At 39.1% G+C, this 18,686-nt stretch overlaps 1 protein-coding gene across 1 annotated transcript; it reads right to left on the bottom strand.

The window, feature by feature from the left end:
• Nucleotides 1–15,864: 15,864 nt before the first annotated feature.
• On the bottom strand, nt 15,865–17,598 carry LOC130135148 (uncharacterized). The gene has a single exon (XM_056303577.1). It carries the CDS (start codon nt 17,596–17,598, stop codon nt 15,865–15,867), a length of 1,734 nt encoding a protein of 577 aa, XP_056159552.1.
• Between the last annotated feature and the right edge of the window lie 1,088 nt (nt 17,599–18,686).

Here is an 18,686-nt window from a genome sequence, read left to right as displayed (position 1 = left end):
CCAAGAGACAATCCTGCAAGATTTTCTTGGTACGATGAATCAAAAACCTACACCTATCACATGGGAGAAAGGGGACATGATGTAGATAATTGTCCCACTTTAAAATACAAGGTTCAACAGCTCATCAACAAGAAGATATTGAACTTCCAAGAGCCCGAGTCAAATATACATCAGAATCCTCTTCCTGAGCATAATACAGTAAACATAATCAAAGATGAAGAAACAATGATCAAGTTTGACGATGAAGATGAATATGAAGTCAAGATTAAAGCTTATTGTTTATGAGATGCCCGCTTTCATCAAGAAGCACTTCTAAAAAGCGAGATTGTAGATAACCTGGGAGAAGACACCGTAAAATATAACTTCCAAGTGAAATATACCCCACCGCCATGGGCATTCAAAAATGAAGTAATTGTACCTGATGGCTGGGGTGGTTTGGATGACGAAATCGGTCATGAGGAGAAAGTTCTGCCTAAGAAGGAAATGCTCCAAGATGAAACAGATGAGGACGAAAATGAGAAAGAAAAAGTCCGACAGGGTGAAAGGCATTTCACCCAGAAATCATCCAGGGAAGGCGAGACCGTAGACTTACTCGGTCAAGATAGTGGTTAATACAATTACCGTGTCAAATATATACCTCCTCCATGGGCATTCAAGAACGAAATGATCACACCTGATGGCTAGGGTGGAATGGATGCTGACGAAGCCAATAAAAGCATGGTATCCATGATTATATCATTTCTAATCAAGCTTGATGAGGTAGATAAATATAAGGAGGAGGAAGGTACTGTCAAACCAATCACTATCCAACTTCCCATTGATCAGCTAAGGATCAAAGAAGAAGAAACACAGCCTGTGATTATCACTCTCCCTCCAAAAGAAAAGTTTGATACTAAGTGTGTACCTTGGGATTACTCTCCCAAAGAAGTCGATGCCATAACCCGATCAGGGAGATGCAATATCCCGAAAAGAAGGTGAAAGTTGACACTTATTTTTTTTAGTTCTTTTTTCCATATTTTAAAAAATCTCAAAATTAGGACTAGGAGTCTTGGCCAAGCCTAGAAACCTATTTCTAAACCAAAAAATAATTTTTTAGCATTTTTCTGCATTTTTCCTTAATTTCTTTTAGTCAAAATAAATGAGAAAATCAAGAAAAATAGCAAATGGAATCAGAAAATTCCATAAAAATAGTCATTAGTCTTATTTTAAATCCAATTTCTTGAATACATCATCAATTTTGAAAAATCTCAATCGGGTATATGTTTTTCCCAAAATTGAGCAAAATTAAACCCGAATTGAACAAAAAATGCTATTAAATTTTTGCTAGTCATTTTTAAGTCATAGTGTCTTCACAACAAATGATTCTAGGACCTTGAATTACGTAATGGTCTATCCAATTGCACAATTTGACATAAAAATAAAAAAATCCCCAAAATTTAATTGAAAAATAAGAATTTTGAACCCAAATTGGGAATCGTGCCCAATATGAAATTGTCGAACCATGAGGCTATTATTCCTAGGGTTAATCAAATGTGGGTAATTCAATTTTGGCATCAATTTTGCCTAATCAGGTCATTAGGACGTCAAATTGAATAAAAACCTATTAACCCGAATACAAAAATGAGAAAATCTTGGACACAATCATGACAAAAATTGGGGAAAATTATATATTTGGGTTCGGAATATGATAGGGAATTCAATTTTGGGGTTTAATTTTGAAAATGGGGTCAAAATTGAGCCTTTATTTCTTCTTCATCCTGGATCATGTTTACCGCATTATGCTTAGGAAGAGGATTCCGATGTACATTTGGTTCGGGCTCTTGGAAGTTAAGTATCTTCTTGTCAATAAGCTGCTGAACCTTGTATTTTAGAGTAGGACAATTATCTACATCATGTCCCCTTTCTCCTATGTGGTATGCACAGGTTTTTTATTCATAATACTAAGGAAACCTTGCAGGATTGTCTCTTGGCACCTCTTTTACCACCAAATGCCTTTCTAGAAGCATCGGTAATAGCTTTGACAGGGGATGCGGCAAAGGTGTGAAGTACCTTACAGGCTTTTTCTTTGGCTCAAAATGCCTTGGGTTCTTCTAGGCAATATTGGATTGCTTTGGAAATGGTGTCTGATGAACGTTCGGGCTTGACACCATAGCTACCTCACGAACGAGCTCTTTGTCTTTCCCCTCAGGATAAGGCCTCCGTGTTGTCGTTTCTTGGGCTTTCTTCTCTTTCAATCCCCACTCAATCCTTTCACCTACTTTTGCCAACATGGTAAATGTTTGACAGCCTGACACATGTAGCTTGTCGTAATATTCAATTGGTAATGATTTCAAAAAGAGTTCAATAAGCTCATCCTCGCTTATGGCAAGTTTTACTGGTGAAGCGACAGCTTTCCATCTCTGGGCATAAGCTCGAAACCCTTCATTCTTTCTTTTCTCTGTTCTGATGAGATCATCCCTAGTTGGGAGTACTTCAACATTGAATTTGTATTGGCGGAGGAATTCTCCAGCCAAATGATCCCATTCTGTGAAATCTTCTATGTCAATTGTAGTGTACCATGCCAAGGCTGCTCCTCTCAAGTTGTCTTAAAACGTGCTAATAAGAAGTGGCGTGTTGTAAGAATACCTCGCCATCTTGCGGAGATAATACTTCAATGACTTTTGGGATGGCCAGTTCCATCATACTTACTCACGAACTCTGGTTCCTTGTAATTTTCTGGAACAACTACTTTTGTATACGGTGAGAATTTGTCGAACCTTTGCAATTCATATCCCTAACTTGCCAAACATTCTTCAATTTTGGCCAATCTTTTGGACTCTTCTTCATCCTTTACTTTAGATGTCCTCTTAGCTAGATCCTCTTCTTCCAAATTTACTACTTCAGGGGTAGCTTTTGAAGGATTCTCTTGGACTGGTTCTTTACTTCTAATTGGTTCTTCAATAGGAGTTTCCGTAGCATTTGAAGTTCCAGCATTAGGAATGGTAGGATAAGATCCTCAGGAAGCAATGTGAAGGCTTTCATTTCCGCCATCATGGCGGCCATTTGAGTCATTTAGTTCTCAACTTCAGCTAGTCGAGTACGAGTTTCTTCTTTCACCATTTTAGTCTGCGAACGAGTTCGGATTCGGGTTCTTCTTTCTTCCGTTGCTATGTTATCTGCTTTATAGAAAGACAAGGTGTTAGCATGATGAGACAAACATGAAAACCTATATTCCTTCAATTGTATGATTTTTCTTGTGATTAACAAGGATAAGAACTTTCATACAAGCTTTAGCCTTATATAAAACTTTTTATCAATATATTTCTCAAGTAACCGTAGAATTCAAAGAATTGTAATCCATGGTGATTTTTTTTTGCGTTTTGCAATCATTTTTTGAACTTAATCATACACATTTAGAAAGTGATCAATTCATCATTGCATATAAAACTTGAAATTGTTTAACATCATGATCTTAAACTCAAATAAGAATCTAAATCATCCAATTCTAGGCTTCTTGCTAGCTAAGGTAGCTTCCGTCTTTTGATATTCCTCCCATTTCTTGATGCGAGATTCCCATTCATCAAGATCGATCACGACATTGGACATAGGGCTTCACTCTAGGCGTGTTTGAAACAATATATTCTAGAACATATTCTTCCTCAGGATCTAATACAACGCTCAACGGGAGGTATGACTCCACATCAATTGGATGTTTACTTTCTATCCATTTGATGTATTCCTTGGATGCCATGTAAATCTTTATATGACCTTCCAAGCTTTTAGGCCACTCAATTACTTGTTCTGATGAGTTATCCAAAGATAGAATGATTTTGTGGATCTTGATTTGAAGACTAATCTTCCGCTTTTTGGGTATAGTTCCACCTGGGATGTCGAAGGCAAACTCATCGGGATTCCATGTTGGCGGGACTTGCTGAATCATCCCGAATTGTCTGACAACCCTTAGGGGGCAATATGCAACTCCTCCATTCAATCCAAATAATGGTACCATAATCCCGTCTTGGCTTGTAATCCTTGCCTTGTCAATCTTTGGCCAATTAATCTGCCATTGGATTTGATCAGGAGTTAGAGCACGAATGAAATTGGCCCAATCTAAGAAAGATTGCTTAGTTAATTTGTTTTGAAGATGAATGTATAGCTCTATTGGATTTGTTGCCGAACAAATTTCACGAATGTTCATAAAACGACACCATGGTCGAATGTGTGAGATAAACCATAGTGAAAGAAGACCGGTAGAAGCTTGAAAGACACCTTTCCCACGATTTTGGTACGTGTTTAGGGAAATAATAGTTTGGGCAAGAAGCATATTTGAAAAGTTCCACTTGAGACATGCTTGTCTTGCAATCATAGCAACTAAAGGATCTAATCCCGTTCTAGACACGGGGAACAAAATGAAGCCGAAGAAGGCTAGAATGAATACCCAAACTGAAGTGTTTCCCATTTTCCTAGGAAGTTTTGAAAAGTTAGCTATTAGGAAAGATAGTGGAAATCTACCCGCGTTTGATTTGATTAGCTTTTCAATTTTGAAAGTTTTGAGATTTAGGAATTCAGCTAGAATGCTTACAAGACTATGTCCAACAGGTGGCTCTACAATCCTAGGCTTAGAATTGATCCCAATGGCGGCTTAATATTCTTCTAAGGTTAGTACCAATTCATGTCCTCCAAACTAGAAGGTGGCGGTAGAAACTTCCCAAAAATGAGCTAAGGCTTGGACTAAGCTAACTTGGTGTTCTGCATGCATTAGCTGGAGAAGATATCCATGCCTTTCTTGGACATAAACTTGGTTATCCTTAGACATGTCCTTCTACCATACAATGAGCTCCTTTCGAGGAATGAAAATTACTTGGATGTCTAGCTTGCCCATTTGGGTCTAATCATGCAAAAGAAAAATTCATCATTATTTTCCATGGATTATGAATCAATTTTAAAGCCTCCAGTTCAATTATATGTTCTTTCTAAGGTAAAATGAAGGTAAAGTACATTTACATACTTAAAAAGTAGTACAAATGTCAAATTAAGTCCATTCATGCCTTAAAAGAACATATAATTGAGAATGGGGGATGAAACCAGTGTTTGATATAAATGCCCTTTTGTCATGCTCCATTTAGACCATAAAGGCCTAGCCTATGGTTTACAACTTCGAATACATCAAAATGAACACTCAACTCATTGAATTGTATATGTCACATTTTGAGTATATCGTCACTCGAATTACATTTAAAATTCGCCATGAACCTATACATTCCATCTAAAAGTGAAAAAATGATCAAATGGAGCATGTCACCCTAATCATTCATTTTAGTATAAAAAGGGCATCTAAATCAACCATTGGTTGTCATTTAGACATTTTTTTAAATTGTGCCAACTAACTTGCATATTTGAAAGTGAAATGAACGGAACGATACTTACTTACCGGAGCATTTTTGTTTGGTTTTAGGTATACTAACCACAAAGACAAACAGATGCAACAAGTGAGGTTTTGACGCCTAAAAGGATAGGATATACTAAAGGCTCGAGGTCACCACCTTAATGGATAATGGATTCTATTCCAATAGGCAATCAACCTAAAGTAATAGAATATTATTCCATTTCAGTGATTGGTATTGCATTTAGACGATCCCATGAGTAATCGTCTCATAGTTCCGCCTAAATACATACCTCCTAAGGGTAATCCTAAATGTAGTCGGGGTTGGGCCACGGGTGATGTGTGCGAATGGTGTAGTGCTAAAGCAATTTAAAGGCATGCATAGAAATTTAATAACCAAACATCACTTCAAAAATTCAATCAAATTACATTCAATCCCAACACCATCCTACAAAACAAAGGTCAGCAAAGACAAAACCTCTTATACCTCCCCACCTACAAAATCATTTAACACGATCATTAGTGGGACGTACCTGGGATCCTTCGCGAGCACAAAACACATGCATATCGTTCTATCTAGGCCTAAGTCCACTTAGAAATCTAATTTCCCCAACGGAGTCGCCAAGCCTATCGCGCCGCACTTTCGGCATGCTAAGGAGGTATTACCATTTATCACAAATGGGGAAACTGTCCCCAAACGGGTTACTAAGGTCCGATGCAGATATTTCACCTAGACGTCCCACAGACAGCCCATCACTAGACAAACGGGGGGTCTCTTCCAGACCATACTTCACGTGACAGCGGGTTGTGATTGTCGCGACCTACCCCTCGAGGGCCGAACTTGATGGGGCGGGTTTAGAGGTAAGTGTTCATGAAACGGTCTATACGGTACATCATGAAAGATGGTTCATCCGTACAGTCCATTATTCATGAACGTGAATCTTCCCTAATTCATACCTCGCGCGACAGAGGATCAATTTTATCTTTTAAGGAGTCGCCACTAGCCTAGGTCGGAGGTCGGCTAGAATACCTAACCAATACGTGGGAATTTCGTATTGGTTTCTACGAAAACCAGAGATCAAAGGTTCGGGGACTAGCTTACGTTAATATTTCTATTAACGCCCTTTCGGTACCGCTAAACTTAATATGGTTGTTATCTAAGTTGTCATGCATTTGTTCTTTACCATTTTCATGCCAAAGTTTTGATCCATAAGGTGATCATGCATCTTGTTTTTGTTATTTTCATTTAAGATTCTAAACTAATCCTATCTTAGTCTAGAAAAGAAAGAAAGAAACGATTGTATTGAAAGGCATTACGTAAAGTAAACAATCAAAGTATTGAAAAGACGAGCTAATTCTAAGTGCGAGAAAAATACAAACCCGCAACTCGTCGGGTGTTTATTACAACACAAATTGAAAACCCGAGACATGATCGGGAATGAATGAATTGAATACAAATTGAAACCGGATCGGACATCGGTCTATCGCCATCATTAAATGAATACAAATTGAGACCGGATTGGACATCGGTCAATCGTCTTGGTCTTTCACCATTTTGGATTATCCTCCCATGGATCGTCTCTCGGGTGTCGGCATTTACATTCACAACATACATTCACGACAAACAATGTCCAAAAGAATAACCAAAGAAAAACAAAGGTGCAAACAATTCACTAATCAAGCACGGGCCTCGGGATTGGCCTTTGTTTTTCATGCATTTCGATTCTCCACCCACCTAATCATCTAATATTATTTGATCAATGGTTAATGATAACGGGCTACCATTTGCATTCACAAAACGGCAACTCATATCAATTAACCCCTAAAGTCGGGTTCTAAGTGACCACAATGGACTACCCGCCGAACATGCACCGAGCCTAACATTCATCTAACAAACACATGCATAGCAATGAAATAAGCATGCATTCAGGCCCATGGGCCTTATTTCGAAGCCAATCAAACAATGAGAAGTGGGCTTCATAAGGAGACCACTTATTCAATTATTATCTAATTCAGATTGCTTCTGTTCAGATGTGATTAACTACCCTAATGACGTCCAACTGAAATGATTCAGTTGTCATTAGAAAGCTTATGACATGAGGATCGAAAGTCAAGAAGACCATTTTTTCTAAATCCTAGCTAATTTTCCCGAAAATATCAAATTTGATCTCAGTGACAGGCTGGACTCGGTTCTGTTAAGGGTTTCAAAATAATGGCGGGAAAAATAACAAACCTTATCAAAACCGCGTGAAAATTTTAAGGCAGTTAAGATTATTCGTGTGCAACAACTTTCATGTTTTGAGTTTTCGCTAAAAAGGACTCTAACTTCATCAAATTCGGAGAAACATCTTTTGAACTCCAAAAGAATGAAAATCAGATCTGGACACAGATACTGATCAGATTGTGAAAATTTCTTTTGAAAATTCAAATGACCTTCGATTTTGATGAAATCAGTATCAATAGAAATATCTCGATCTCAGCGTGAACTTTCGTGAAGAAAACTTTTTCATATTTCAAACACACGAATTTATGAAAATCGAAGAACACACGAAGGTCAGTCTGAAACTAATCTGTCACCAGATTCATGCACACATGACGTTGCACATCGTACAAGGAAAACATGCTTGGAATTTTATGAAAATTTTATGATGAACAGATCTAGATGTGTTCTACAACTTTCATGTGGAACGTTTTTTCAAAAAATGATCATAAAAATCATCAAGCAGCACAACGTCAGTCAGGAGAATATCAGAACAGACTTGAACATTATGATTCTGATTCTGATCCTAACTTCTAACAGTGTTTTGACATAGCAAATCAAGTCCGATCGAGGCATGCAATATGTCAAATCGAAGCTTAAAACGCGTTCTATGATTCTCTAGTTCATCGTTTTGCGAGATTTCGATGTTAACGAACTCAAATCAGCATCTCAAACGTGCAGGTTTTCCAGAACACGAATTCGCAGAATCACGTTCAAGTGCACTTACCTTGTTTAACGATGCTTCGACGCACGATCGAGCAATCTGGCCTCCGTATTCAGATCAAGGACAGCACGGAGAAGCCTCGGAAAGCTCGGCCAACCTATGATAATAGATCGCACAAAATATAGTGAGAATCGATCCGTTATAGCACGAATGAACTAGTAATGGAAAATTGAATCAAGGAACGCGATCCGGTGGCTGTTCAACGATCAAATGGACACCACAGCCGCACGGAAACGTCGAGGAATGTCGCTGGAGGATCGGGACCGCCGTGAGGGACGCCGATCATCTGGTTCAGCCACTTGAACCGGCTGATCGCATCACCGGCAGTACCGCCGGTGATGTTGCCGAGAGGATGAAGCCGCCGGAAATGGATGCTCCGGCCACCAGCGAAGGAGGCTAGACTTGCGACCAGCCTTGGACCACCGTGGGGGACGACGGTGGGGCAGCAGCTAGCCGGAAATTGGCCGGCGATGAGGTGGAATGCCGGCTGGAGAGAGAACCGAGAGAGAGAACACGAGAGAGAGAGAGAGAGAGAGAGAGAGAGAGAGAGAGAGAGAGAGAGAAGAGAGAGAATTCAGATCTGAAAATGAGTGTCCCCCCCAAATTTTGGAGGGAAAAAACACTATATACCCCTCTCAACTTTGAATCTTAGCCCTTAGATTAATCCAATGGCCCAAAATGCATTTTTAATGATTAAAAATATTTTTTAACGGCTGAGAATTGGTGACATGGCATCATGGATGGTCATGATCAATTCTAAATGAATGGCCACGATTGATTTGCTTATCCCCTAATTAATTTGTTCAATCCTTAATGAAGGGTATTTTGGTAATTTTCACTTAGGGGCATTTTCATAATTTTCAATTAAGGGCATTTTTGTCATTTTGGGCTCAAAAGGATGTGGCAGGCCTTGGCTAGTCGGAATGGACCGTCGATCGCCGGATTTTCGACCGGAAAATGGCCAGTCTGATCGGACCAATTCAATTTGAATCAAACCGGGTTGAGCCGGTTAGCCCCGAATTTGGCCTGATTGAACTAGTTCAATCCTTGATTCCATTTGTTCCGATTTGGTACAATTTGATCTCTATCATGATTAATTGACCCCATCATTATCAAATTCAATCAAATTGGATTGAACCGATGTACAAATTGATCCAATTTAACTTGTTTGTCTCAATTGCTCTTGAATTTGGGTAATTGCATGGCCAAGCTAGACTAACAAATTTAATTGAAGTCCAATTAACCAAATTGAGTCTCAATTCATCAAATTGAATATTAGTCTAGAGTGGGTCAAGTTGAATTGCACTAATTGGACCAATTACTCTTAGACTTCTTAATCGTTGGATCACTAAATTGATCAAATTGACTCAAATTCATGTGAATCTTCCAAAATTGATTTTGGATTTGGACTTCATATAAGAAATTAGGCTCATTCGTGCCTCAATTGTGCAAATCATGAAGAATCGATCCAAATCACTGATTATGGCCAAAATTGGGGGTTTTTGTGTTTGGCTTGGAATTACAAAATTGGTTCCAAAATTGAATATAAGATGACCTCTAGATCAAATGTCATGAAGGAAACTAACCTAAAAAATGACTAGAAATGAAGTAATTTCATTTTTGGCCGATTTGAATCAAATTCCGCAAATTGGGAAAAGTTGATTCTAAATCGATTTTTGTAAAATTTCAAATGCCAAAGGTAAATTGAATGTAAAATAAGATGATTTTTGGATTTTTGTATTTTTCAATTTTTTTGGTCAAAGGTTTGACCAAAAGTCAAACCCTAGTTGACTTTTCACTAGGAGCTTGATTTTATGATCAAATCTCTGAATTTTTCTGAAATTTCCACTTCTAAAGTGAAATTGGACTTGAAAGGAATCTTTTTATGCGAAAAGCCCCAATTTGACTCAGGGTTGACTTTTGGTCAAAGGGTTGACCAAAAAGTCAACTCGAAAGTCAACTATTTGACTTTTCGGGTTTTTGCATGAAATGAATAGAAAATCGTTTACAGAGGCTAAGCCAACAGACAGAATTAAAAAAACGACACTTTTTGTTCAAGAAACGGGCTCCATCGCGATCGGAAACCATAATCTCGAATTTTCTATTTTTAATGACGCGTCGACTAAAAATTAGGTGGCAACAGCTGCCCCTCTTTGAGTGGGAGTTCGAAGAGGTTCCGCTCAAAGACCAATTGACACTTGCAAATTTTTAGTCGACTCCACTTGGGAAATAAAAGAAACTATAGACAAAGACATTTGATCAGAGTCTTACCTGAAGCACTTACCATTGACCATTTGGATTGTCAGCTCATTCATGTATTTTTCTCTTCTCTCTCTCATATGGTGGAATGAAGGAATAAATGAAAGAGAAATGGTTTTGTAGAAAATCTATGGTTTAAGGATAACCAAGAACCTAAGGACAAGGTTTAAGAATGACTTAGAACCTAAGGACAAGGTTTAAGGATGACCAGGAACCTAGGGACAAGGTTTAAGGATGACCATGAACCTAGGGACAAGGTTTAAGGATGACCTAGAATTTAAGGACAAGGTTTAAGGAAGACTAGGAACCTAAGGACAAGGTTTAAGGATGACCAGGAACCTAAGGACAAGGTTTAAGGATGACCTAGAACCTAAGGTAAGGTTTATGGATGACCAGGAACCTAAGGACAAGGTTTAAGGATGACCTAGAACCTAAGGTAAGGTTTAAGGATGACCAGGAACCTAAGACAAGGTTTAAGGATGACCTAGAACCAAAGACAAGGTTTAAGGATGACCTAGAACCTAAGGTTTAAAGATGACCAGGAACCAAAGACAAGGTTTAAGGATGACCTAGAACCTAAAATGGGGGTTATGGTTTAGGCTGACCAAAAATCGAAAATGGAGGTTATGGTTTAGGCTGACCAAAAACCGAAAATGGGGGTTATGGTTTAGGCTGACCAAAACCCGAAAATGGGGGTTATGGTTTAGGCTGACCAAAAACCGAAATGGGGATTATGGTTTAGGATGACCAAAAATCGAAAATGCGGATAAGGTTTAGGCTAACCAAAAATCGAAATGGGGGTATGGTTTAGGCTGATCAAAAACCGAAAATGGGGGTATGATTTAGGATGACCAAAAATCGAAAATGGGAATTATGGTTTAGGATGACCAAAAATCGAAAATGCGGATATGGTGACCAAAAACCGAAATGGGGGTTATGGTTTAGGATGACCAAAAACCGAAAATGGGGGTTATGGTTTAGGATGACCAAAAACCGAAAATGGGGGTATGGTTTAGGCTGACCAAAAACCGATCCACTGGGGAAAGATATTTTGAAAAAAGTTCCGAGATTGTTTAATGACAAATCAAACGGAATTATTCACATTTTGGTAAAAGGCACTGACTATCAAAATCCTTAAGAGGAAATTTTAACAAAATGATCTGTGAATAACCATCTAAAGAGGTTAGATAAAAAATGCCAAATTGGAAATAACCTAATCAAAAAGGTCTTTCGCACTGGCTCTCATAAAGGCTTTGATTCCCATTCATTGATATGGAAAAGCTATTCAATTCTCATTGGTGATGCCTCACGAACCTATGTTAAAGGTTTTCGAAAACGTTCACATTGAATACAAATTGATTGATCAGAAAGGTCTTTCAAAAGGACCGTAATATAGGCTTGGTCATGGGCTTACACAAAGGGTATTTTCTTTGAGGCCAAGAAAAGAAATATATCATCAATATCTTCAGCGGGTTTACAAGTCAAGAACCTTGAAGATAAGATAAGATAGGATTACTTCCACTCCTTCTAGCGGTAGTTTCTTTGTGAAATCTTTACGTCAACTCAAACCATCCCAATCGGAAGAGACTTCGGAGAGGTTTGTAATGTCGGTTCAGGTTAGGCTCAAAAGGCTTGAAATTTTGTAGAAGGGGTTTGAAAGAGAAATGGTGATTATCTTGGCATCATTACCAAATCATCCAAATTTGACATCATTTGACTCTTGAAAACCAAATTGTCTCGAAAGTCCATTTTTCTTGCAACACAAGAGCTTTGCTCTTTCTAAGCATCTTTTGCAATGGGAATTTCGTTTTCATCATAAGCATATTGCTTTTTTCTTTTGCTTTTGCTTTTGATACATTTTCTTTTTCATGGGCATCGGCCTTGTTTTTACCAGGCACACTGCTTTTTCATGCCCCCTAATATTTATCTTTTGAGCTTTTTGGACTCTCGAGACACTCTATACATATTCACCAATTTTTCCAAATTTTCTTGGTAAATCATATGCATTGCCCCAATGTAGGGAGATAACCAACATTTTGGGCTTTGAAATGAACATGCTTAAGGCTCAATTTGGCTAAGCAAGGGATAACTGTGTTTGGGTAGAGGAAAAGAATGCTCTTCTTCACTTTGGGATGTTTCGAGCTTCCATAAAGATCCACCTGAAATTACCACAAGAAGGTTGATACAAGTGAAAACAATAAAATCTTTCTTAATCTTTTTGCTCCAAAAATGATCAACCACAACCTTCTAACTTGCCCCAATGTGGGGTGGTTCTTGACAGGGGTATTTTGAAAATTCTCCTTATTTGGCTCAAAGTGGCTAGCAAAGGATAAAATGAGTGTTTAGGATAGAGAAATGAAATGCCTTTTATCATTTCAATCCATGTATTCAATGTGAACGAACCCTACGTCCTAAGACATGGTTTTTTCGCTCAATTCTCTCAAAATGTGTATAGGGATGTGTTTGATCAAATGTTTGCCTTTTATCATCCTAGGCATTTCCATTTGGCATTTTTGAGAAATCCTTTTTGCTTTTTTCAAAGGATCATTTAGTTAAATCTCCCGTCTGTGGGGAATTTTGATAAATCAAAACATTTGATTTTTTGATTTTTTGATTTTTTGATTTTTTTTTTACTCCTCTGGGGATGTTTTTTAATAAAATTTCAAACTTGAAAAACCTTTTGGACAGAAAAGGTCCTCACAAATAGGATCTACTTCCTAAGCTTTAGGGAGAAGATTGTTTTTTTGGTAGCTGTCTTCTTAAGATTGATTCCTTGGGGTTTGGAATAGCCTCCTTGGGGAACAGCTGAGTTTCTGCAAAATGAACAAATATGCAAAAATGCTATGTATGCATGAGATGCATGATGCAAATGTCCTAAAGTGACTTGGATTCAATCCAAAAGCAGCTCAAAGGCTTCTTATTCAAGGAAAATATTTCTTAACAGCATCAGCATTTACTGTTTTTGGCAACTCTCGGCCATCTATTTCTACAAGAATCAATGCTCTGCCGGGCAACGCTTTCTTGATGATAATCAGGTTCGTAAGAGTTTTTTGGACATGAATCCAAGCCATGCATATGATTATCATGATTATGCAAAGTGTCATGCCTGAGATGCAACAGAAAATGGTTAGTATATGAAGATGAGAAATGCAATGCATGCAAATGTGATGACAAAACTTTTCGAATTCCAGATTTTCGAAAATTTCATGGGGAACTCGTCCTCATATCATTGGACATCCTCGTTCCAACAAATTATTTTGAAAACTATAGATCGTGCAAAAGCCCAGACCTCAAAGCATCATCATAGGGCTGGTTTGGTATACTTTCGCACGTCTATTAACAAAACATGAGAATGCTTTTATTGATATGTCATATAGTGTTTTGGATCCAAAGTTTGTGATCTGAATTATTACAACATATGAAATGAACAAATGAAATGAACGAATGAACAAATGAACAAATGAAAGCCCCTCGCAGGGGAGAATTAGATGGATTACAACTGAAAACAAAGTAAAACACGGAAACATCCCTTACACAGCGGGATCAGTAGGTAGATCATCTTCAAAGCTTTCGGAAATGGCACCCACAGAACTCTCTTCAAATAGGTCGACGATACCATAGATGTCTATTTCTTCATCTTGGAGAAACATTGGCGGTCCAGGGAAGAAATCTTTCAACGGAGGAGGGAGCAAACGTCGATAACTCTTTTCTTTGATGCTCGGGCTTTTCTGATTACCTTGATCCTGTTGATCACCTTGGTAACCTAAGCCTTCTCGTTTCTTTCTCTTAGTGACCTCAATGGGTGTGAGAATGCCTTGGGACAGCTTTCCCAATCCTTTGCCAATAGTGAATCCATGTTCGATCAACACTTTGCTAGACAAAAGGGTCGCCTTTGAATAGTGAGGCTTTCTTATAACGGTACCTGCGGGCACATGAGATACTGACACTAACTCGAATGAATGGTAGCTTGATTCTCCTTTTACTTCTGGCTCCATGTAGGGAATTGCAGTATTGTTGAAGGTTTCGGTGTCTTTCTCACAATGGACAGTTATAATCTTGCCACACACGACAAAGCGGATCATCTGATGTAGACTTGAGGGTATAACACCGGCAGCGTGGATCCAAGGTCGTCCCAGCAATAAACTGAAGTTACTTGGGATGTCGAGCACTTGAAATTTCTGAGTGAACATGACTGGACCGATCATCAGCTGTAAGTCAATTTCTCCTAGAGCTTCCTTTTTCATGCCATCAAAGGCTCTGATTGGAGTATTAGAAGGACGAACATTATCCATACCCACACCTAGACGGCGCAAAGTTGCTAACGGACAGATATTGAGAGCTGAACCGTTATCAATGAGTACTCTCGATATCTTTGTATCCAAGTGTTGAACAGAGATGTATAATGCTTTAGAATGCGCTCGCCCTTCCGGCGGCAAGTCCTTTTCGGAAAAAGAAATTTGATCCTTAAGAAGGATAGCACCTACAAACTCTTCCAACTGTACCTCTCCAATTGTCTCGGGTACTTGTACTTCATTAAGAATTTTTAAAAGGGCATTCCTATGTTTCTCGGAAGACTTGAATAGTTCAAGTAATGAGATCTGAGCCGGCATTTTTCTCAACTGTTCGATCACTTCTGCTTCACTCGTTTTGAGGGTTTTGAGGAGTTGCTCTGCTTCCTCTTCGGTTACAGCCTTTTTCTCGACACCTTCACGAGATGGAAAACATCGGCCTGACCGAGTAACAGCATCTATCTCATTAGACTCATAGTTCCAAGGAACCGCTTTGGGGTCATAAACAGGGGGTATTCCTGCCTTCAAATTCTCATCTTTCTTCGGTGGTAACTCAATCACAAAAGGTTCAAAGTCCTCATTGGAGATCTTTATATTTCCAAAGCTATCAGCCATTAAATCTATAACCACAGGCTCCACAACATGCGCTTGGATTTCACGAGTATCATTCAATTCAATCACAACAGGATCAATCACAGCCACGATGCCATCATCTTCAAATTCGGTCCCCCATCCACTTGGGATGATAGTCTTAGGGTCAATAAAAGCACTTGGAGGAGGAGTGTATTTTACCATGAAGTCATATTTACCACTCGGCTGTCCGAGAGTATCAACAATTTCGCCCTTTTCAATTGCTTTCCTAACAAACTCCCGATCCCAGTGGGACGTATGTCGTTCAAATTTCGAATTAGCATCGGAAAGAGCCTCTCTATTATCTTCGTTGTCCCATTCAATTGGAACGATGTCTTTCTCATGGGCCCTTCTTCATATTTTCATGACCTTGACGATCATTCTTGCTCTCACATTCCAAGTCATCATCGGAATACTTGTCACTCCAAAGTTCGTCAATGTCTGGCTCGTATCCATCATCTTTTGGCTTAGAGCATGAGACTTCACCCGCGAACTTACAAGAGAATTTTTCGGACGACAAATCAATTACAGCGGTCTCGATGGACCCTTCGGGTTTCTTTCCTTGAAGAGGCTGAATTATGCCTAAAGCAGCCATCTTGGCTAGGCAATACATTTTCTCCTCTCGGGATACATTTCCTTCTTTCGGTTGACATCTAGCTACGGTCAATAACTCTTCCAACTTCGCCATGTCGAACAAGAAGGGTTTCTCATTCTCGTCTCCAAATATCACATTAACAGCTTCGGTATGATTGGGGAGTGGATTTTGTTGAACATTTGGTGTAGCATCTTTAAATGACAAGATCTTCTTATCCAGCAGGTTCTGAATCTTGACCTTGAGAGTATAACAGTTGTCCACATCATGACCTTTCTCACCCAAGTGGTACACACAAGATTTTGATAAATCAAACCCAGCAAACTTTGGTGGGTTATCTCTCGGGATTTCTTTTGCTACGAGTCTTTGTTCAATCAACATCGGCAATAACTGAGACATAGGTCTTGGCAACGGAGTAAATTGTCTTTGTGGAGCTTTTCCTTTTCGATCAAAATTTCGGGAAGAGCCCCCTGTTCCCATAACAGACCTTTGAACTTGTGAGTTTAATGGCTTTTGAGTATTAGGATTTTGAATATAAGCAACCTCCACCATTGGCTCCTTATCCTTCTTTTGGATAAATCTACGAGTCGTCGTCTCGGGTAATCGACCCTCTCGCATGATTCCTTCGATACGTTCTCCCAATTCAACCATTGCGGGAAAATTGATGCAAGTGTTATTAAACATCTTATCAAAGTATTCTCGAGGTAGAGCTCGAAGAAACAGTTGCATGATCTCCTTCTCGGACAGCGGGGGTTTAACTTGGGACGCCGTAGTTCTCCACCTTTGGGCATACGCTCTAAAAGTTTCATTTCTCCTTTTATCAACCCGGACCAGCTCTTCACGGGTTGGAGCAATTTCAGTATTAAACTTGTATTGTTGAAGGAATTCTTCTGCGAGGTCTTCCCAGGTACAAATTTTCTCCAAATCCAACTCGATAAACCATGTCAATGCAGAATCAGCCAAGCTATCTTGAAAATTGTTGACCAACAGCGGAGTATTATCGGAGTAACGAGCCATTTTATTCAAATAGTATCTCAAGTGGGACTTAGGGCACCCAGTTCCATCGTATTTCCTTGAAAATTCGGGCTCCTTGTAAAAATCAGGGACTTTCACTTTTGTAAAAGGCGATAGCTTATCAAAGCCTTGGAGTTGGTAACCTTGCAACATGCATAAGCGTTCTTCCAATTTTGCGAGACGTCTCGCACTCTCTTCATCCATATGAACAACAGGCGACTCCTTAGGTGGAGCTTCCAAATCAATGACAGCAGGCATAGCATTAACAGGGACCTCTTCAGCAGGTCCTTTGTCGACAGGATCTATCGTCGGTGCGTTAACAGGCGCCTTAGGAGTAGAAGCTACGGCAGGAGGAGCCACAGGCGTGAAGTTCTTTACTTGATTTGCAAGATCAGTCAAGAGCGCCATCATTTGCGCCATTTGATTCTCAATGGTAATAACGCGGCTACGAGTGTCCTCGTTTTCCATCCTTGCTTGGCGACGGGTGCGTATAATAGAATGCGATTCAGCCGTATTTTAATACCTTGTTCTTGAAAAAAACAGAAATCAAGTTAGTATACGGAAAATGAATTGAGACGAAAATATAAAACCCTTCAATTTTATATTTTCTTTGGATGAAATAGAGATAAGAAATATTCTCATGATCCCAATACCATGTGAATGATCTCTTATCAAAATTTCTTCACAAGAAATTATACAATTGAAGGGGTAACACGCGATGATTAATTAAGATGCCCCATCTATATTCCATTGGAATCCTCGGAAAAGCACATAAAAAGGGAAATTTCACTATTAACAACAAAATTCGTGAAATATAATCCCTATACATCAATCTAGAAACAAAAGGAGAATCCTATTACATCATGAGTAAAAAGGAAACCCTATACATCAAATCTATAAAACGAAAATTACATGAAAGGAGATTTCCTCATGGAATATAGCCAAAATCCTAATGGATTTTCTTTAGGTGCGAGGCGAATTCGTTTGTTTTCTTGGGTCAAACGTTCAACCTCGACTAAAGCCTCATCCTTTTCCCTAAGAGCTCTTGCGGCTATAGCTTGCTGTTGAGTTGGCTTCTCGGGGACATTAGGGAGATCCACTTTAAGCTCGGGCTCGAGACGACGGTGTATGTAATCCGGCAATGCATGATGTATCTTCATTTCTCCTTCCAATTCTAACTCATCGGTAATGAGAATCGGCTCCAGGTGGCATTTGTACCACATATCAATGATAGACGTGATCATTTCTTTCAAATCCGCCATTTGGTCCTTTTGGATGACATCTTTGCGATAGTCAAAATGATATAACCCCAGCTTGAGAAATGGTGGAATCTTTTGAAGCACGCGATATTGACGGATCACCCTAAAAGGGTAATATGACGTAGACCCCGTTAGACCCAAAAGTGGGATTGGGTTGTTAGATCCGTTATTAAGGCACAACTCGGGATTTCCAAGCCAACGAACATGCCATTGGATTTGATTTGGAAAAAGGTTCTTGAAAAAGTTAAACCAAGTTGAGAATGACCAATAAGGAAAGATTTCTTCCTTTTCTCGGAA

Source organism: Syzygium oleosum, unplaced genomic scaffold (assembly GCF_021117445.2).
Source record: "Syzygium oleosum isolate NSW1041296 unplaced genomic scaffold, Sole_v2.1 Sole_v2.28, whole genome shotgun sequence".
Taxonomy (NCBI): Eukaryota; Viridiplantae; Streptophyta; class Magnoliopsida; order Myrtales; family Myrtaceae; genus Syzygium; species Syzygium oleosum.
The sequence above is the reverse complement of the archived record's forward strand: the minus strand, read 5'-3'. Positions and strand labels throughout refer to the sequence as shown.